The following is a 22,874-nucleotide window of genomic DNA, read 5'->3' as shown; positions in this document are numbered from 1 at the left end:
GGGGTACAGAGGTTCATTTGAGAAATAAGTAGCCATCTGGCAATCTGGTGTGGCATCACTTAAAAAACGAGAGGACACTCATCCTTTGGTAGCGGCCTTCTGTTATTTTCTGTGTCTGACAAAAGCCCAGCAATCGTGTTGCGTGTCCGGATAGAGCACAACAACAAAGCTAAACTTGCCAAACTAACAGTTAACATTTATTTAAGCTCCTCAATGTCACAGGGGGACTAAAAGTTGTACTCTGCTGTGACCGTTAATTAAGCGGCAACCATCACACCTAAAACACAGAGCTGCAATGATGTAGCTAATACCACAGGTAGACACTGTAGACCACACTCAGGCAGTCGTTCTAACGTGTGATCCTCCTGTCATTACCAACCAATGGCTCCAGTTCCAACATGTCAAGTCTTACATTAGCTTGTAAACAGCAAGGACAAGTTTTTCAACTACCTTTCAGCACTTGGTACTGTTAATCTAGACACTCTCCTTGAGAGGGACAGAAAGAGAGAAAGAGAAAACAACATGGATATATAGAACACAAAGACTTCTATTCATCCTGTGCTTTGTACAAGATATTTTCAATTTTATAAAAGTGAGGCCCTTGCTGCAAAAAATACAGGCCGCTTTCATAAACAGCGCACAAATACACAGACACAGAATAGATGAAAGGTCTTAAAGGGGCTCGAGAGAGCCGAACCCTGACCTGACAGGTTCTTGTGGTGCTGTTCTGTCCTCCTCTGGGGAGCACGCACTTTTACATATGCAGTGTAGTGGCCCCCTCGCATTGAACCACTATGTTCAACAATCCCATACAGGCTGTAGAGGACGCGCTCACCGGCTGCCAGGTTCTAGCAACAAAATGAGAAATAAACAAAAAGGGAAACAGATATAGAAAAGGAAAGGGACTGGGTTAAAGGTCTCCAGGAACAGTACCAACCAAAGACATTCATTACTGAACTAGTGAAGCAGAAACCTTTGGTGCAACAGAAAAGTAGTGGTAAAAGTGAGACAGCTTAAAAACCCCTTTATTATAAGTTTGACATAAAAAAAACTAATTCAGTTTGAAGCATACTGAATATATTTCAACACTGCATTACATTTTAATACCTTGCAGGATGCAGAGCAGAATGGAGCCAGATCCAAGATCAGGGGAAAGTCAACATGGCGGTTCACTTTTCGTAAGTTCATCCCTGCCTTAAAATACAAAAGCAGAAGGCCACACATTAACATTTAGGCCTGCAGACCACAACACAAGGCCCACACACAGTTGCTGTTTCGGACATACAAAAAAACAAACACAACTGCATCATATCCACCATTTGACATGATAAAATGGAGGGTAAATAAAGGCAGCCTGTGCTCACCTGATGAAAGCGTTTCAGATGCAATGTGATGACAGGAGGCAGCGAGGATATCAGCATTTGTTTCCTAGCGCTGGTGTATATCTTCTCCACCTTCTTATCTATGCCAACAACAAAAAACATCAACATCAGGGTTAACTGTTCAAACATTGTCTATTTTAGTCAAATGAACAAGGTCACGAATCTCTTGAAACTTTAATCACTCTCTGAGTGATTAAGACAAACACAGAACCATACAGGACCATACATGCATCTGGAGACATGGAGAAACTGCAAAGTGAAAAAAACACACACAAAAGTTCATTTTGACTGTAGTAAGAATTCGCACTTGCGCTGATGTGTGCAAACTGATGAACTCAGCAGGGCCAGGTGTTAAAAGTCAAGGATTTAGATGGTAGATGTGAATCTAACCATGTAAGTGCAAATTATGATCCTCCACTCTAGTGCTGGACACCAGAGCCCCCCGGGGTTGTGTGCTCAGCCCTCTCCTGTTCATGCTGTACACCCATGACCACAATCCCAGACATGAAGACAACTCTCTGAATGACACCACCATCACTGGCTGGAACAACCTGCTGCTCAATGTCAACAAAACCAAGGAACTGATTGCTGGTAAAGACAGCTCAGAAACTGTATTTCTCTTCTTGTCTTGTTAACTTTTACAGAGGAGCATTACAAAACATGCTGACTGGAAACATCACAAACTGGCATGGGATGTGCATGGCCCAGGACAAGAGGGCTCTGCAGCAGGTGATTAAAACCACACAGAACATCATCAGTACCCATTTACCAAGCACCAGTGATATTGGAGAGGTGCCTGCACAGAGCCCAAACGATTCTAAAAGACAATACCCACCCCAGCCACAGCCCGTTCACCTTGCTGCTGTCAGGTAAGTGATACAGAGGTATCTGCCGATGTACCACCAGACTGAAGGGCAGCTTCTTTCCTCAGGCAGTGAGCCTCCTCAATTCATCCTCCACACGCCACCGTAATGAATAGTTTTATTTGTATTGCTTATTATATATTCATCCATTTATATAATTTTTGTATTGTGAGTAGCATAAAGGGAATACAGCCCTGTGTTGCAAAACGGCAAATAAATAAACCTCGGACCTTGTAAATATGAATATTTGGTACATGGTCAGCACACAACAAAGAAGTGAATGATGCTGCGGGCTTTGATTGAAAAGTTTCTATTGACGTTTTCATATTTTCCAGAGCACAAACTGTGATTGTTGTAACTGACAAGAATTCAAGCTGCCCAAGTGAACTAAGGGCTGTGAAGGATTCAACTACAAAACCTTTTACAGACAACAATTATGGATGAGAGTTTTAATATGGAAAAGATGTATTTTTGTCACTTTATGGGTTTCCTATAGACAGCCTGTGATGTAACGGTCAGATGTACAGCAATCGGCAATAACTTATGCATGGAAATTTGCATGTAGTCAACTTGTTGAGCGGTTGCTCATCTTCTAATCTTGTTGTCGTTGCAGATGTTTTGTCTTACCGGCTGAGCTGCTCTTGCGCAGCTGTTTCTGTCTGCGTTCAGTGCAGCTCTCACAAAGCAGCTTGTTGTTACCCATCAGCAGTTCCACAGAGGTGAACTGGTGGAGGCAGGACTGGATGGAGCACTCCTTGGAGCTGGGTGTGTAACTGTGGGACAGCGCCTGGAAGGCCCCATGGTGGTGTTGATGGTGGAGGTTATCACGTGACAGCATTTCCCCCTGCTCCTCCAGAGAACAGTGTGTGGAAGGAGAGCAGTCCGCAGGCGAGAAGCTGAGGTTGACTTTAGACACTGCAGTAACTAGCTGCTCTACGGCGCCACCTTGCCTCGTGGAGGGTAATGACGATGTAGAGGAGGCAGAGACGGGCGTAGGAGATGGAGTGAGGGTGGAGGTGGACGATGGGGTGGACATGTGCCCGTGGCTGTGGCTGAAGGAGGAGGTGCGTGGCGCCCACTCGCTCTCTGAGGCCTCACTATCAGCGTCATTACTGCTGTCCTGAGCACCCGAGTCTCTTTCACTGCCGTCTGATAGGCTGACGCCAGCAGCCATCTTGCAAACTGAGACACCACGGGCTGATCCACCAGCTACCCCCTCCTCCTCTGGCCGCTCCACACTGCAGCCTGCTCCCTTCTCCTCCACAGAGCTTGAAGATCTTCTGCTCTGCTGCTTCTGGGGGAAAGAAGAACAGAAGAACATTAGCTCCCTTCAGAGAGGCAGACTCTTATTCCAACTGCTGATATAACTGCAGGAACTATTTTTTGCACAACTTAATGCTACAAGTAAAGGTATGCAAAAGATTATGACATTCTTATACATGACGTTTTCGTGAGATTGTGAGGTGATGCTTTAAATGCTGTGTCTCGATCACTGGTTTTGTAAGTATGGCTGGAAAATGACACTGAAATGAAAAAAAACTTCTCTCTCCTGTAAGGATACAGTCTTAATTGAACAGAGGATGGAAGTAGGTCATGACATGGATGTGAAATGCAAAGTAGTAGGGTAAGAAATCTGCTAAATATATACTGACAATTGCACATCTAAAAAGATCAGCTATCAGCTTACCCGCCATTGTACCATGTTTAACATCCTGTAAATACTTTGTATTTCTAGAGAGGATTTCAATTAAAGGGCCACACTTTGTCTCCGTTCAAAATCACACACAGGAAGAGAAAAAATAGTACTGACATGAAATGAATAAAATGTCTACATTTGGCCCAGGCTCTGTACATTGCAAAAATATGTACTTATCATACACAGCCCTACCTGTCCGCTCAGCTTCCTGGTGTTTCTGTTGACAGAGTGCACTGCAGAAAGGACCTGGTCACTGTGAGTCATGTGGGTGTCCTGCTCCCGGCTGCCCTTCCCCAGCCTACCAGGGTTGGTTGGTTTTGATATCTGAGCACGACAAATAAAGCATCGTCTGTTCTAAGTGGAACCACAAACAACAACAATCAACTCTTTCAACGTTTACCGTTGCTTACTTATTAAGTTAGGTAGACTGTACGGGAGTGATATTCATCATCGTCCTTTAATATTATTTGCAGTGAGTTTACTGTGAACAATTGTATCATCTCACCCTCTCCTCTATGATGGGCAAAGAGATGTCTATGAATGCCTCCTTCACTGTGGAGATCTGAAAGTCAAGTGAAGTAAAGTTAAGAATATACTGCATTTATATAGTGACCGCTAAAAGCGCTTTACAACTCATGCCACATTCATTCACTCACACACACACACACACACACACACACACACACACACACACCAACGACACAGACATTGGGAGCAATTTGGGGTTCTGTATCTTGCTTAGTGGTACTTCTATATGGAGTCCGGAGGAGCCGGGATCGACCACCAACTTTCTGATTAGTGGACGACCTCCTGAGCCACGGCCGCCCGAGAGTCAGCGTCAGCATATGTATTCATCAGCATCCTTAAGAGTCATAATCAGAGCCAGTCCCTAACAATAAAGTTGTATTTTCAACAGGTCTGAGAGGAGATGTGGGAACTGGCTGTTTCTTTGCTTTTTCCTCTCCAGCTCCACACCTGGTGCTCTCTACCGTCAAGGATATTCTTTAGTTTTCACAGTGGCAGTTGCTTTGTTAACAACTCTGAGCTACCATATTATATTGTAAATGCCTGCTGCAAACAGTTTGAGCTGGTCCTTGAATTGCTTTCTTGTTGGTTTGTTTTTCTCTTTTTTTTGTTCACTTCTGTTTCCTCTGACTTCAGTCCATCATTATCCTTTGGTTGCAGGTATCAGAGTCAAACATGTTTCCTGGATGTAACAGCTAAAAGAAAAACAGCAACTTAATGTTGGTTAGAATCACTTGAGATGAGTGACAAATATCTGCCAGTTTATAGCCTATGGAAAATACCAGAGTTGCTGGAAACTGTGCAACAATCTATTGTGCTTCCTGCAGCATTTGTTTAAAGCAGTAGAAAAATTAAATTTTAAATATCAACAAAGGTGGGGAAGCAAGTGCCGTCTACATATAAGGTTGGCTGTAGTGTGTGAACGTGTCGACTCAGTTGTGCTTCTTATGTCTTCCACTGAGCGCAACACACTGAGCAATGCCTGATTGGTTCACACTGACTAGCCACATCCTTTGCTATAGTTCATCCACATACACTTACATGCTCACACTCCTCACACATTATTGTGTTGGTCAGCTCGCCTACAAAGATTCGGTCAACGAAGTTCATCCTCACACCTTCCTTCCCGTATGCTAATGGGAAAGAGAGATATCGTTTTCAGTTAAATCCATAGGTGAATGTTGTAATGGATAGACTGTCATTTCACTACACTAAACCATTCTGGTCATTATAATATCTCCAATCAAAGCTAATACTAATACTAATAGTATGAACCATGCTTCTCAGGCTAAAAAGTCCAGATGCAGGATTACGTTTTGACAACAAAATCATAATTGTCAATTCTTGAGTATTACAGGTGTGACACAGGCCTGTAAATCAGGAAACAGAGTAATCAGTTTTAACAAGCTGACAGTTAACAGGTATGTAACTGATTTTATTGATAATCTGAATGAAAATTGAGTACTGAAGTTTATGTAACACAGACTATACTGTCTTCTGTCTTCAAACCACCCATTGGCTGATAAGTCACAGAGCTGTGTTTCCATTATCTGCCACAAGATGGGGCTTTTGATCTTGGCCAGGTATCTACAGCAGCAGCATAGGAACCTTTGACTTGGCGTTTGGTGTCCTCATCTGCTGTCTTCTCTGTGGGATTGTTGAAAGCCTTCAGAATTCCTGCTTTCACCCTCTGGAAAAACAAAGAAACAAAATTATGCAACAATGCAGACTAAAAGTTATATCCCTAGATGTTTAATAAATACACAAATTCAAATGATATTCAATCTTTTTTTTTTCTTTCCCTCCATTACATCCATTAGTGAAATATCAAAATCTAGCCAACAGCTCAGTTTGACAGGTATACCTATTATAAGCATCATTACTGTAAAATAATTATTGTGCTTGTCTAAACGCGTTAACATGTAAATCTCTTCATTAACTGTGGTGTGTGTGTGTGTGTGTGTGTGTGTGTAAAATTCTTCACAGGGCCCTATTATTGAAGGTGACATGGTCAGTGAGTGTGTTGGTGAGAGAGCTGTGAAGAGGCACAGCCACAGTAAAGCACCAATCAATAGATAATTGGCCACGGTCTATGTCTGCGGTCGAGACCAGTCAGACCCCATTGTGCCGAGACCCACGCACTGGACTGGCTATTTAGGTCAAAAAGTCCTGTTAATCCCAGCCTGGCCAGCCTGCACCCCACCCCAGTCAGCACAGTCAAACCAGGCTTGGGCTCTCCTACTAATTAATTACCAGTAACCCCCATCCTCCCTCCCCAATGTAACAGCCTGCACTGTCCCACACAGGATGGGTTGTAAGGGGGGGTGGGGTTGCTGGTACAAGGGTGCAGGGGTGGAAACTAAAACGAAGACAGGGCAAAGAAGAACAGCCATGCCCTGAGAGTGTAATACCTACCGTCTCAGCTAATTGGTGATAATTGACTGGGGCCAAATTACCATATTTAGATCTCTGATACTGATGGCCAATCAACACAAACACTTAGGGCCTCTAAAAGGTTGGTGACACCCTCTGCAAAAACACCAGTTTCCCTCTCTGACAGACACACATCCACACATAAACACACACAGGACAGTGTGTGTATAATATTTGTTTGGTATATCAAAGTCACTCAAACGTGCTCATTCAAAATGAATATTTGGGTAAAGAAAAAAATATTCCGTACTTTAAGAAGTTACACTAAGAGAAGTTTCAAAACACATTTCACATTTATTATAAAAGTAAGTAGTGAATTAATGTTTCCACTCATTTAAAAATGTATTCAATAATGTAGGCTAAAATGCCACTGTATGTCTGCAAGTGCTGGGTAGGATAAATGAGCTTTTGAGTGAATGAATAGAGGAGGCTGTACCCCCTCCCTCTTTATGCACTGCCTTGATTGGATTCAGACACAGGCAGATGAGTGAGTGAGTGAGTATGTGTCTGTGTGTGTGTGTGTGTGTGTGTGTGTGTGTGTGCAGGAGGGGGCCGAGGGCGACCCTCAAGCACAATGGGGCGGCCCTGGAGCTCATTCAGCAGCTGTGGGTTTCCCAAGATCACACAATGATGCCGGTCGTGCCACTTGCAAGTCCCCTAAGTGGCACAACTGTCAGCGTTCACAAGTTTGAATGGGAGCAGAGGAGCCCAGCCCCAGGCCCCTCTTGGGTCTGGGGCTGACCACTAAACACACCCGCTAACTTCTCCTTCTTGGTTCACACAGCCACTGGTGGGGCCACGGGGGGCAGCTCGGCACTGCAAAGGGCTGCTGTGGGTTCTCCTAATTGCTCTGTGAAGGGTTTTTCGGGGGAGAGGGGGGAGGTTATCTGTCCTTGCCAAAAACATGGCACCATAAGGTTAAAACACAAAAACTGGCCAGCCGAGCAAAAAGAAGATATCGGTTCTGTGAGAGCACGCTGCCACCCACAAACACACAGCTAAGTTTCTTACATTATGACTACACTTGTGTAGGATGGATGTAATGGACAGTAAGTTGGATCTTTAATGAGTTACTGTATAAAATATATTGTACAAGTGGAGGGTTGATAAGGCAGTTGACAAATGCCAGTGACAAAAATTACTTCAAAACTAACACAGAATTTCATACGTATGTTTGCTAATTCTTGTTGTTAGTCCTATTGTCACCTACAAGCAGAATTAAAGTAAGCTGCACTTTTCTGCCACAGAGCAGTATTTTTTCATTGATTGCATACCACTTTGCGATACAGTAATCAAGTAGAGACCTAATTTATTGACATATTTCAACACTGATTTAGCTTACTGTGATGTGCTACAATGCCAAGTGGATCATGCCAGCCAGAAAGCTAATGCACACAGTGACCATGTCAGTGGAACTTTGATCGTTCATTGTCCACTCGCTTACGTGTGGCTCTTAAAACACGTTTTTTCCTATTTGTTCTCAAAAAAAAAAAATCATGTACAAAAAAATTTTACATGAAAATGCAAAAACACAACTGAAGCACTGTGAGCTTTTATGCCCTAATTTAAGAGAGAACTTAAACAAAGCTGGTGAGGCAGAACGATACATTTCTGAAGGACTCTCTTACTGTTACTGGTTGGTAGAAAAACTGGTATTACGCTATTTTCATGATAGTGGTTCCCACCATGCATACCACAAAGCTTTTTAAGAAATTAGACTCATATCATACACCCCTTTATCTGGCAGTATAAAGCTGTGAGTATAAACAAGAAACACCTGTGTAAAACTAAAAATGAGAGTGGTCCCCCAAGTTTTAGATGCTACTACTGCGTCTGCACATTTAAACACTCTGGCTTTCTGGAGAAGTTGTAATTTCACTGAGGGCACAGTGGAGGACATCCTGGCCTGTTTTTTCTATACAGCGAGAAGTCTGTTGCACAACCTTTCCCCCAGTCCTTCTGAAAAGAACAAATCTTTATAGGGAAGGAACTTCCTGGTACACTGCTCTTTGGAAATATCAAAAAAGATTTAAACAGATGTGACCCAATGAAGACCTAAATATGTAGAGGGACAACCCAATCTGTGACAACCTCACCTTTCAACCTTCCAGTGTGGATTGTTTGCTCGCTGAGAAAGAGTGATGAGTTTTAAAGACTTGTACCAGAGGGGGCACTTAATGTCCTTCAAGCAGTTAAGGAACAAGTATGATCTCCTGGCCACAGACCTTTTCCGATACTTACAGATCTGGAGCTTTATAAAGTCTCACATATCTACATTTGCAGACATGCCACAACATGGTGGCATGTCTGCAAATGTTAACAAGATGTACTGTAGAGTAAAAACATTGTGTAACACATCAGAATCAATAAGAATCAAGCTGGCACTCTTACACACCAATTCTGGGCATGCCCCAGCTTCCACTCATTCTGTACCTCAGTATTTGTATTTGACTAGCAATGGTAGCCTGAACCCCTCGTGGTCTTTCTGGGGTCTACGAGTGACAATGCTCTGGTGGTGTTTCATAGATCATAATCATTGTGATTTTCATGGCAACTTTGAAAATGTCTGCTGCCGTTGCTGCTAGTATGATCCAATCTGTGTCTCAAACGAATCCACTGCACCCCTACACTGCTCTTGACTCTGGCAGTGACAAACAGCTGGTGTTTATGGGTACTGCAGTGGCTAAAATATTTACTATGCGATTACAGAAGTCGGATGCTGTGCCTTAATTTGTGATATGGCTAAAACAACTTGTTGAGATGCTTAGATCCAAGATTGCAGGAAGTAGGAGAGCATTTGACAAGGCATGGGGACCACTGTTGAGACATTTAAGGGGCCTGCAGGAGGATGAAGTTGTGGAGTGAATGTCTCACAATATTAATCCTTTAACAGTGACAGCTATATATATGTTTAGTTGTTTTAAAGACTTCTTTTCTTGCTTTGCTCTTTTGGCTTGTTCACTTGTTTTCTAACATGAGTCTTGCTTTTTGGCTTCATCATCCATTGGTGTAGATAAAATGTAACAATAATTATAATTTTATCTTATTGTATGCCACTATAATGTTACTAATGAAAGGAAAATGGAAAAATAGGAATGTTTTTATGTATCAATGTGGACTGCATCCAACAATAGCATGCAGGAAAAACATTGTTAAAACCAAAAATGGATTTGTAAAGAAAGGGTACTTATGCAGATTTGAAGGACTTGAAGAACAAATATATCGTGGAAAAGCATGTGGGTTTAAAGCCATAGTCAAATACAGGTGCATCTGTGTGTGTGTGTGTGTGTGTGTTACAGTATTCACTCACTTTAGTTTCCTCTACTCGTATGGAGTCCATTAGGTAGTGCAGAAGCTCCTGGCTGTCTTGTTGTTGGTAGCCCTTGAAGCGAGGAGCCCTGGGAAAAAAATAAAAATAAAAATAAAAACACTGATGAAAGTCAAGAGCAATAGAGAAAATCTTATAAAAATAAGTGAAAGGAAGGAGAATATGGTTGAGAAAGGACTACCATCGACTGACAAGAAAATCTTGTCAACTGTTACAATTGTAGCCAACAAAGTTACACATTTGTGCAATATACGTGATAATAGGCATGTTCAGCGGGAGTGAATCACTAACGTCAAGAAAAAACCTCAAGTGTTCATCTAAAAAAATAAAACCCACACAAATGATCAAGTCAAGAGGAAGAAAATAACCACACAACAAGCAACTACAATCAACAGAGAAACCTGAAAAACGAAGAAAACTACTATTATCCCTTTTGAAGGCCTTTTCTATATCGTATCTGTGTTACTTTAAACACAAGATACTTGTGCTCAAAAAGAGGATTCATTCTCAGTGAAGAACCTTGGAGCTCTAATCTGCCTCTATACCTGCCAAAGAGCAGTGATTCCTAACACGTCTCTGGGGGTCATCAGGTGGAAACCTCCCTTCAACAGTGTTTCGCCTACTTAGTCCCACTACACCTCCAGGAGGTTAGGCAGTGAACTCCGGCGTCCCAAAGTCACCCCCCCTAGTGCCAGTTCACACTGCTCCTACACAATCCAAACAGCACCGCCACGTTCAACTGACCCAGAGATGCTCCAGGTAGTGGCCAGTACCGATGCTACCATTTAACTATTGCTAATGCTAATGCTAACCGCTAGGAAGAACAGAAGAAGACAATACAGTTCCGATGCTACCATTTAGCTAATGTTACGTGCTAACCGCTACCTGCTAAGAGGAACAGAAGAAGACAATAAAGCTAGATTCACCTATACTGTTAATGTTAATTGCTAGCTACCAATACTAACTGCTAAGATACTATCATACTCTCACCGCTTTAGCTATTGTTAGCTGCTACAATGCTACCACAGGCCTAGATGCCACATGTAACTGCCGATTGCCACACTACCATCATCTACCCCTGCCTCTCACCAACTGCACCAAGAAAAAGCGGGGTGGGAATACAAACCCTGGTTCGGGTAGGGGATGGAAAATAAAGAGGTAGAGTCAAAAGATGAAAGTAGGGATTGGATACAGACCCTTGTTCGGGTAGGGGGTGGAAAATTTAGAGGGTGCTGAAGGTGGAGGCCTAAACCACAGACTAGATTTAACAGCCTCTTCTAACATTTCCTTCAAGAAGCAGCAACCCCTACCATTTCCTTCAAAAAGCAAACAGAGCAGGAAAACAAACCCTAACATTTCCTTCAAGAAGCAAACAAAACAGGAAAACAACCAAAAAGATCAAAAATAACTCTTACCTTTCATTAAATGAGGTTACATTACTGTCACTTAAAACTAAGATTTGAAAGGTTGACTATGGTATTAAAACTGAAAAATAGGAAGGCTGCGAATCACTTTAATCAGTTATTTGATTGACATATTAGATCCTCTCCTCATATATTTTTTCTGTAATTATATAATATTAAATTATTCCACAGATTTTGTGTGTAAAATAAAATGGAATGCAATGTTTTGTTGCCCCTGACCCAACTTGCTTGTGACGTGCAGGCATCACATTTATTATTATTATTATTATTATTATTATCACATTCTGTTTTATTTATGTTTTATACTGCGTCCCATTACAACCCGATCAGGATTGTAATTCATACTGTCAAGAACTTTTGAAAATGAGACAGTCCAATAAAATGAATAGCCAATTTAAACAATCTTTGTTCTGACAGGTTATCCCTGGAGAGGTCCATTACAAGGCCAAAGTGCTCCATACAGAACTGAAGCAATATTTGTACTGCGATAGTATTACAGGGGGACCTCTAATGATTTGTAATAACTGCAGAGAGATCTTAATCCCGTGCAAATCTTCCATGTCCACAATTTGTAAAGTAAAAAACCCACCACAAATTACCTACCATATTTCCCCAAACACAGAGGTCATGTGATAATACTAGTGCAATGCGAATTGTACTTTCAGCGTACTTTGTTAACATCTCTTGTCTTTTGTCAGACAACTGATCAAGTAGGAAATCTAATTGTAGCTCATAACATGTTGAACAGTTGTGCTGTGAGAATGGCTATACTGACATCTAAAATGAGGGATGACAGAGGTTAGGGGCAACAAAAGGCTCTCATATTCAAATAAAGCCAAAATGCATGTGTCACTTGATCCAAATTAACTGCCAATGTGTATTTATGCTTGTAACACACGCTGAAAGACAAGGGCAAAACAACTCTAACCTATATTATTATTGTGGCTGCTGAAGAACAGACACTCTGCTTCTGCTGACGTTATGCAGAACCTCGACATCATATCCAGGGGATAATGTTGGTAAATTTGAGTATGATACAGATATTGCATGTCCCATGTGAATGCATGAATGCGCCACACCAAACAGACATGGGGGAGCGGTTGGGGTAATATCCAAATCACATAATAGTGACCAACCACAGCTCTACCATCCTGGCAGTCAATTCATCGGTTTGACATTATGCCTTTTTTAATTTTTTAAGCATTTTTTTGCCATTTTGTAGGTGGATGTCCACCTGAGACATTAATGCCAGAGTGGTTAGAGGGGAGGCTCTCCTTGGGTCCGTCCCCTGGCTGTCCACAGTGAAGCAGATGTGAGGACAGATGTCAAGGGCAGATGGGCAGCCAAGGCTAGAGCCACTGCAACCTGTTGGGCCGAGCCAGCCACATAACCACAGGACAGGTTGGTCTGACAGGCACAACACATACAGAGGCCATGTTGCTCTTTTTAGAAGCCATCACTCAAATGTTGACGGTGTTTAGAGGGTGGGAGTTTGGGGTGATGGGTTAACTTTTTTCCTTTAAAAAGGAATTAAAACCACCAATACTTGAAAATTGTAAACAGCTGGTGCCAATCTGATAATGATTTATTAATACTTATACATAGTAATATTACTCACAGCTGTTCTTCTTTTTGATTGGCCTAATGTTGACAAAATCTGACCATAATGTTTTGTCATAATCCTACTTATTGGAAGAATTCACTTAAAATGAGTCCTCTCTCTGAGACATACTGACGTTTGGCCTAAGAATGGATGGCCATGGTGGAGAGATCACCAACCACCTGCCCACAACACAGGTCATAACCAGGAAGTCTAGCAGAGCCTAAAGTCACCCCCACCCACCCTCACAGACGCAATCTCTGTCTCTTTTGCCCTTTTCGTGCAGACACAAGGGGGGGTGGGTGGAGGGGTGAGGATGGTAGAAAGCACATATGTCATTTGTTCGCCAGTTCTAAAAAATAACAATATGTGAAGGAATGTCCCCCTCTTGCACTGCAAACTAGTCTGTCGATCTCCCAAGAGAGAGACGCATAGAGAGAAACATAAAGCAAAACAGAGAGGCAGAGGCAGAGCAGTACAGAGAAAAAAAATGAAAAGCTTTGGTTAGGATCAGTGGGAAGGAGGAGGTCTGGAAGCTCATCCCAGTGGAGAGAAGCAGAAGGGCCCTGTAGCGCTGCTCTCAATCTGGCCAATGCAAACAGCTGCGGTGCTAACACAATTAATAGCCGGATGAGTTAGTACCAGACACAAGGCCACACAAGCACCCCCTCTCCCCAAACACACAGACGTATGAGCAACACAATGTACCCGCACACAGTTCACATATTAAATCCATCCAGCATTTACTCACACATAGGCATGAAAATAGAAATATGACTCAATAATTTACGTTCATGAAAAATGTGTGCTACTGTACAAATATAGAGGGCTGTTCAAAACAAAACCTTTTCATATATTTCACTAAGCAGCAAACATTTCTTGCACCGATTTGGTTGAATGTATCATTTATGTTCACAAACAATAAAGTCTCCTACCTCTCCCCCAGGCTACTGCGTGTATTTGGAATACAGTTTTAAAGAGTGAAAATAAATGCCACACTGCATTACAACTGATTGGAGAAATTCAAAGCCAGAAGATGTCAACGACAGTATGCTTATAGTCTTATTTCATCCTGTTGAAAATACAGGTTAAGTCATACTTCTGCATGCTACGTCATAAGATGTTGGTATATTTCAATTAGTGGAGTCGAAAATGAAATCAGCTTTCAGTTTTGATTATCAAATAAAAAAAGCAGGATAGATGATTCTCCTAGTTTTGTTTTTCTCACCACCCCCACCTACTTGCACTAAACTTTGAGCCTACATGCAACTATATCTGAATGTAGAATAAAGACAGCAGCTCAGTCCTGCTGATGGTTTGTTTTGGAGATGTTCACAGTCCAGCAACTCCAGCCAAACATCCAGTACATTTGCCAAATTCATGGCTTATTCTTGTAACTCTTACTCTTGTAAAAGTGAAGCACCCTGTTTGAAAATACTAACAACGCAGCATAGCCTAAATCCATCTACTGTGTTGCTTGTCCAAGTATGCTAAGTTTTAAAATTGGTCTAATAGAAACATCGGCTGGAGTTAGACTTCTCAGTTGATTCAGATTTTAAGTATTACAATTAGCTTACATTAGCTAGCTACACTTATGAAATCTGCTACTGAGAGGAAGAATGCAGGAGGATGCTGTAATAACACTGCATAACAGGGAGTTTTTATTTTCTCTTCTGTGACAGTGAGCACAGACCATGACCATGGGTCCCTCAGAAAAAGGTCTTTGAAAGACGTTTACAGAATTTTTATTTTCTACTTCTATTTATTTCCTTTCTTTTAATGAATGCACATATACCTCTATCAAGACTGCGGTTGCTGTTGGTGCCTGGGTTTGTTGTCTGTTGCCTCATTATATAACCAAGTGAACACCATGACATAGCATAATATGTACAGTATACCATATAACATTATATCGCTCTAACATACTATATCATCTTTCATACTGTTGATATGTAACCGCTATACTGTACAAAAAAACTGATCATCTTATGTAATTGTATTCCAAATTTGTATGGGATTGATGTAATAATCGTTTTGGTGGCATATTTTCCTGTGGATATTTGTTGTCTGTGCTACAACTTTCACATTTCGAAGAAGGGATAAACATAAACCACCTTTGCAACCATGTCTTCCTCTAATTACAATATCATAAGATATGGCTTTGCAGGATTTAGCAAAATCAATGTGAACGTTGGAAATTATTGTTTACTTTCACAGGTTTTCTACTGCACAACACTAGCACTGGACAAGTCAATACCAGCCTTAGGAGATGATTCATGGTCAGCCTCTTTGAAAACAAAGTATTTGTTAGCAACTTGCGCCCATTTGCACAGGTTTTTCTCCTATTTTTTTTCTCCTTTGGACATAAAGGGCTATCAACATTCTTATTTTCAGGTTTCCTAACATTCACAGGTAGACCAAAGTGAATGGATTCTAATTATCAGATTGTAAAGTTAGAATGCCGGCACTGCGGTTCTCGGCTCAGCTTATGTGCACAAGCCCATATTTGTATTATTTTTTTTTTACCAACAATGAGTATCTGCTTCTTTTCTTCAACCTGAGAGAGGTCTTCCCCCTGTGCAGAACTGTATGCCAGCCTTGTCTCTTTGTGTGTACGCTGTATGTCAATGTAGATGTGTGTTTGTGTCCTGGATGCCAGAGCACTAGATGGAATCCATTGTTGTCCTCTGATATTTCTATCAGTATGTAAGGCTTCTCATAAAGGCTTATGCACCACATTTGAAAGGTGTGGGTATGTGGACATTTATTCACAACACATGGATGGTGAATACGGCCAGCATCCTTTCCCTTTTTTTGCAATACAAGAAAATGTCCAGTGGCTCTCCTGAAAATTTAATCAGTCCTTGAAAGAAGCAGGTGCAGACGAAAGCCTCTGCATGGCCTTTTTGTCCAGCTTATGCATTAGACATGCAGAAAGAGTGCATTCCAATAGACTGATGGTGATAATAAGCAGTATCATTCAATAAATGGTCATTTAGAATTTTTATATTGACAAAAGCAGTAGACAGGCTGTATAAAAAAACAAGTCTGGTTCCACCACATTCAAGAGAAGGCAGACATCTGTACAGCCAACATCTCCAGAACTCGGACACTCACACCAAAACAATCCAGATGGACAAATAGCACAACAGGCAAGAGAGGGGAAAATCATGTTTGATACTGGGGTGAACTGTCCCTTTAATTTAGGATCCAACTATTCTGTCTGGCTTGTGCTCTGATCTGAGCGGGACCCAGAATTACTCAAATGTTTGGACAGGTTTCACTCTGCACATCTGATAACAGTTGCTCTAAAAAGCTGGAATATCCATAGAGGTTCAGCTGGTTGGACAGACAGGTTAAGTCAAAAAGAAAGTGTGAGCTGATTTGAAGGTTTCTGGTCTGGGTGACCTGAGTCTCCAGGTGTCAAGGCAGAAGTAGATAATTATTTGAGTCCTTAATTAATTTTTCCATGTCTTGCCACTACTGGCTAGCTTTGTGGTAAAACAAGGTCTGGGTACAAGCTGGGACCCTCTCTGGCACCAGATAGAGAGTGTGGTGTTGGCCATCCAACCCACACAGCTTGGCACTGGTCCGAGTCCAGACCAGAGCCCTTCCACTGGCAGGAGGAAGAGGCAGGCAGTGGGATACTCAGCTGGTTGAGGTCAAATGCATGTGTGCAGACACGCGGAAACACACATACACTCATGCAATACTGGGCTCAATAGGGCTCCAGTGGTGCACAAAAACACTCAAACTGTCCCTGATCTGAGCCAAAAATCCTCATTAACCTGCCTGCCAACAAGAAATGGAAAAGCATTCTCATTCCCCACAGACCAAGGGCAGACCCAATCCTCCTTGAGTGACAAGAGCATGCAGTGACAGGTGAGGATGACAGGCTTGATTCACAGAGTGTAGCAATCATAAATGTCACTAAAATGGAGAAAAATGTCCCAGTAAACAGCAGCAGTTGTCGACCTTGGCCTCTCAGCTCAAAGCTTCAGACCTGACTGAATGTAGATGTGTTGCTGTGAGGAGAAGCATGTGAGAGCTCAGGCAAGTTCAGAATACTACTGCAATAATGTACTCTATGTGGATGTTAGAGGGAATAGCATCTAAGTGAATAAGACCTTGAAAAGTGCAATAAATCTCCAGTTCTCCAATGTCATATATGAAAATCATGATGATGATTATTTGATAAATCAAAATTTGCTCAAACTTGTTAAAGCAAGCAAGATTACAAGGTATCACTAAAAGGATTTAGCCAAAATTGTGTAGTATCTACTCAGCTTTAATAATGTACTTCAGCATCTCTGCTACTGTACCGCTTTCACAGGCTGGTGGACATTAAGCAAATTGTCTCTCTTTAAGTAATAATCAAGGTGAGAAAGAACACAGGTAGTCTTTTTTTCTTTGTGTGTGTGCATTTGTGTTGGCAAGTACACAAATATTTACAAATATTATGCTTATGTGATGGTGCATCTAGTGATTATTCTCATTATTGATTAATCTGATATTTCTTTTTGATTACTGTGTCTTTAGTCTGAATCTTTAGTCTATATAATGTCAGAAAATTGTGAAAAATGCCGTTTCCAGGGCCCAAGGTGACATCTTCAAGATTGCTTGTTTTGTCAGACGAATAGTGCAATTACAAAGTTATTCAATTTACAATGGTACTGTATACACAGAGAAAAGCAGCAAATCCTCACACATTTTAGAAGCTGGGAGCAGAGAAATACTGGTCTTTCTCACAAAATGTCAAACCTGATTTCTTAGTACATTCATAGTCAAAGATTTTGACGACTTTAATCACTTTGTTGAATTTGTTATCTGCTGGTATCTTCTTATTTTTGGTGTTACCACTAATGGGAATCAGAAGGTGTTTTCAAGAAATGAACAAGGTCACACAGACCAAAGCCACCACTTGTCTGAGAGAAAGATTCAAGGATTTCAATCATCCACATACAGACCTGGACGCTCACAACTGCTGTGAATATGTAAAGATTAAAGAAATTAAAATGAGTTTCAATGATCAACAGTGTGTTGAATTTCTTGGTTCTGTGACAATAGTTTGTTCTTAGCCAAATAGTTGCTCATTGAGTCAGTCAACGCATCAATTGAGCACTATACCTATGCAACTCTGTTTGAAATAAGAAAATGATCTGAATCTACTAAGAGGGCTGTGCCACTCATTTTTGTTTTGAAATCTTGTTTTTTTTTTTAGTTCTTTCCCATCCTTCTGTAGCACCGTAAACTATGTGAGTGGATATTAGGGCTGCATATTTGTGTTTACTGTATGGATGTACAAAGCAATTACATAGTGGCCTTAAAAAAAAAGTTCACTTGTGGTATAAATGTACCATATGAGTAATGGTTACTGAGGCCTAAAGTAATTTCTCTCTATTCAAATGCATGTCAGTGGAATAGATTAGCCCTACTTGAAATTAGACATGTATGAATGCATGAAGGTGTGTGCAATGCTTCCTGTCTGAACGCACAATTGCCTGCATGTGTGTTGCAGGCTGAGGTGGTACCAGGTGAGGTGGTGCACACAACACACTCACAGAGGCCCTTCTGATAAAAGCTAGGTACCAGAATAACTGTCAAAGCCACACCAGAGACGTGCCCAGCCATCCGACGTCAAATACCCTGGTCACCCACCTGCACTACTAAACAGTGCAAGACCCCCCCACCCCCCCACTCACATACACACACAGGGTGGACCCAACCAGCAGTGCACCATGCTCAAAAAAGAACCCAGCCAACCAAACATTCACACTGTTCATAAAAGAGAACAAAACAACTGTTTAGTTCACAAATGTAGGGCTGTTTCTGCCTGTCACACAGCCTGTTAGACCTTGCTCTGGATCAAATGTGACACAGGTGGCAAAGCAGCGTGGCAAGTAGCAGAAAAATAGCTTGCTACTTCTGCTACACATTTAATAAGGCACCGTGCCTTTGGTGTGTTTTGTGTATGTTGAGCTTAGAAACGTATTCAGCTGGGACCAGGTGCTACCTGGGTCTGGCTGGTTAAAGCGTCACTGCAGCAGTGAGGGAATGAAAGCAGGTGAAAGCTGCGGCTCCTGTGTTGTAAACTGCTGCTGTGCTGATAGAGAACTGCAATACTAACAATTATGGCACAGTTTGACAACTTCACTGGCCCCAAGATAAAATATCTGTAAACAGAATATGAAACTAGCATATCAACAAGGGTGATTTTATGCAAACTGATATGAAGAATAGCGTCTTACTTCTGGCAGAGCTGGTTAAAGAGGATCTTGGGATTGAGCGGGCCTTTCGATGGTTCTTTCATGCTCTGGAGGAAGAGAAACATGGCTGCAGTCAGGGGCTCTGGACTGGGCAGCGTTACTGTTAAGGGACTCTGGAATACGAACAGACCAAATAAAAATAAGACATTTATTTCCAAATTTAGACATTTATACAACAGGATCCAGCTATAACTTTTTGTACAAATACAAGATAGACGATAACAGTTTCAAACTGAGTTGATTTTGTTTATTTACTTATCAAAAGTTGCCAAAACTACTGAAGAATGAGCTTTATATTTGATAAATTTTCAATAAATTACTTAATAGTTTTAATTGGTTAAGAGTTATTTTTTGTCTATCTTGAGTTAACTATTACTGATCTAATGAAAGCAACAGATACAACAGGGAACAATGTGTCAGACAAATACAGCATTAGGATGATCATTTCACACTTCAAGCAAAGTCGTTTTATTAGTTCAATCGTTTGTTTAGTTTGGAGACAAATAAGGCTTCAGAAAAGTAGAAGAGATGGACAGCAAACTGTACCAGATTGGTCTCGGCAGGGGGGCAGATCCTCAGTTTGTACCCTTTCTCCTTCACTTCCTGGATGAGGTCGATGAGCATGTGTGTCTGAGACAGGTTCTGTAGGGACAGCACAATTACTGATTATTTTAATCCATCCGTGGATGAATGGTATTGGACAAAGGCATTGTTCAGGTATGCCATAAGATCAACAGAGCAGCTGAGTACTATTCACAAAATGAGTGGATAATCAAACTGTTGCTACGCACTGATTTTAGCATTCATCAAATGAAAAGACAACAACAAATAAGTTAAAATCCTTCAAAGATATGAAATAGTATCCACACTTAGCTTTGTGGTAATTCTGCGTGGTCAATTAAAATACCCTTGTGAAATGGTACCTCCATTTTAGTAGAATTTAAGAAACCTGTGGCGCGTTCATTATTCTGAAAGAGGCTTTCAAATCTAACTATGATCTGTGATTTTGAAATGTGGAGAAGATCCTTGGTGAGGAGATGGCCTGAAGCAGTCATTGTCCCTTCATGTTAGAGAAACATCTTTTCCTTCCCTTTCAAGAGATATTTGTTTTGTCACATCCTGGCAATGAAGACAGTTGCTATGGAAAACACACAATGGAGCTGGCATTGTGAGCGCAGACACAGCCCATCCTCTGACAATTATGTGTTTTCACCAGAAAGATTGCAATTCTCAAGGAGACAATACAAACAGACAGGGAAAGGGAGGGAAAAGCATGTAAAGCGCGCTCACTCAAATTTCAATCAACGAGGAAGGCCCTGAGGGTGATTAACAAAATGGCGGAAAAAAACAGCTTCATTGTTGAAGAGGCATGTCAGTTTTCAGTCACCATGACACAATCAAAAAAAGACTGGGGAGGCTCTATAGCCGCGCTGTATGGTGAACATGCTCTGCACCAACTGAGTGCCACTCGTCTATTGGTAGGTGAATGTGTCCAAGCCAGCACAGCATTTACTGTTGCATTGAAAATACTTCAAAATGACCTCAAGGCCTAGCCTGTTTACACTCACAGTCAGTGATAGACGGCAACATAGTATACTATAGGCCGGGCTGCACTTGAAGTGTTCATTCAATGTAAAGGTATAAATATTCATATTCCTTTGTTAGCCTAATGAGTCATAGGGATTTCCATTCAATCACACTGCCTGTTGAGATAAAGCAATGACTTGCAAGCAGACTATCTGTAGTGAGGAACTTACAAATGATGTGATCATACTTCAGATTAATAAAGGCATACCTTTAATCACATCTACTTATGTTATATCCTCAGGTATTTCTTCTGACTACTGAGTAATGTACTATTACCTCTAACCATTTCTGCAATTTCCCTTCGGGGATCAAAAAGCACTCTATCTATCTATCTGTCTATCGATCTACAACATATTTCATAATACATAATACAAATTTTAAATAAGCAATATGTTGGGCTTTTTTTCCTGTCAGTATTTGTGTTTGAACTGACATTTACTGTAATTATACCAACCTGCATAACAGCATTGAAGAAGCAGGTGTTACCGAGATTATTTATGCCTTTGACAGGGACCAAAGTGCTGTTGACTGCTGGACTCTTGCCTTTGGGCGGGTCAGTATAATCTGATAGTTCCTCTTGCAACTTGATGATCTTGGGTGATGCTCCTAGAAAACAGAAAAACAAAACAGGTCAGTGATGCACAGTAGTAGAACTTAAAAACAGTGTATATTGGTAAAATGATGTGAGAGTAACAAGCCTGGAAATTACAGTATGGGGATACAATGTGTGGACGTTCTTTGAAACTGACAAACGATTCTGTTTCTAAAGCCTGATCAGGTTTTACTGTGTGGTACCAAGACTTGGCAGCGAAGCTTCAAGAAACAGCTGAGATGGTGGCTGAACTGAAACGTGGTTGTGATTGAGGGTGGAAGTCAGCCTTGCAGCTGGACTATTTTGGCCTCTATTAAATTGGGATTGCAGCAGGACCGAGAAAAAATTGGGCTTAGCCTTGAAGCCTTGAAGCGAGACTAGGGCTGGGAGCTGGGTGCTGGGATGGCAGCTGGAAGGAAAGCTGGGTCATTTGGGAAAGCAGATGACAGCTGTAGAAGTTTCCGCTGGTTAGTGAGGGAGGGGTGGGGGCTGGGTCGGAGAGATGGCTTTCCAGAGCCAGCTGTTACTCCTGATCACCAATGAAAACTAACCTTAAACAGAAACTCAGACACAGATGGTCAGAAAAATGACATACAGATAGTTTGCTGGGGACAGACTGGAGTTGGTAGTGTAGCTGTGTGAGCTGATGACATGCCAGCAGCTAACAATAAAGCCAACACCACGACAACTCAATACCAAAAACATGTTATTACACATGCTAGTAGCCACTAATTTGCTAATAAGGAATCCAGAAAACAGAGATTATAGTAGAAGAGGGTTCAGGCCCCATGCACACAATTTGTTGTGTTAAAAGGAATGCCACGTATTCAGCAAGACTAAAGGGAGATTAAAGCTTTTGGTCAAACAATCAAAATGTAACTTTTTAGTGCTACTCTCTGCAGTGAAGTAGACAATGGAAGCTTCACATTTTCCTAAAGTTTTCATTGTTACCAAAGTGTCATAATGGTCAGGAGCTCTGACCGTTGGTTTATGTGCAATATCTAACCATGTTGTTCAATTCGATTTTTGACTTAAACACTTTTGATTTGTAAAGATCACCAGATTTTGGCTTTGTGCCCTACATTTTCTTTCAAAATTTTTCTCAAAATTTTCTCTCAAAAGATAAGATACATGGTATGAAGTAAAACATTAAATAATATAAAATATGAAAATACAGG

The 22,874-nt window shown here is 41.3% G+C and overlaps 1 protein-coding gene across 1 annotated transcript in view; it reads right to left on the bottom strand.

The window, feature by feature from the left end:
• usp45 (ubiquitin specific peptidase 45) overlaps nt 1–22,874 on the bottom strand; it is a 37,233-nt gene that overhangs the window by 2,179 nt on the left and 12,180 nt on the right. Inside the window, exons 6-17 of the mRNA XM_041942897.1 lie at nt 21,559–21,710; nt 20,064–20,159; nt 19,500–19,630; nt 10,210–10,297; nt 6,075–6,156; nt 5,508–5,599; nt 4,447–4,503; nt 4,134–4,265; nt 2,873–3,539; nt 1,365–1,462; nt 1,108–1,194; nt 704–848 (exon numbers count right to left, since the gene is read on the bottom strand). Coding sequence (XP_041798831.1) covers nt 704–848; nt 1,108–1,194; nt 1,365–1,462; nt 2,873–3,539; nt 4,134–4,265; nt 4,447–4,503; nt 5,508–5,599; nt 6,075–6,156; nt 10,210–10,297; nt 19,500–19,630; nt 20,064–20,159; nt 21,559–21,710 — 1,827 coding nt within the window. The remainder of the gene's footprint in view (nt 1–703; nt 849–1,107; nt 1,195–1,364; nt 1,463–2,872; nt 3,540–4,133; nt 4,266–4,446; nt 4,504–5,507; nt 5,600–6,074; nt 6,157–10,209; nt 10,298–19,499; nt 19,631–20,063; nt 20,160–21,558; nt 21,711–22,874) is intronic.

The sequence above is a fragment of the Chelmon rostratus genome, chromosome 8 (genome assembly GCF_017976325.1).
Source record: "Chelmon rostratus isolate fCheRos1 chromosome 8, fCheRos1.pri, whole genome shotgun sequence".
Taxonomy (NCBI): domain Eukaryota; kingdom Metazoa; phylum Chordata; class Actinopteri; order Chaetodontiformes; family Chaetodontidae; genus Chelmon; species Chelmon rostratus.
This window is presented reverse-complemented; position numbering and strand designations above follow the sequence as displayed.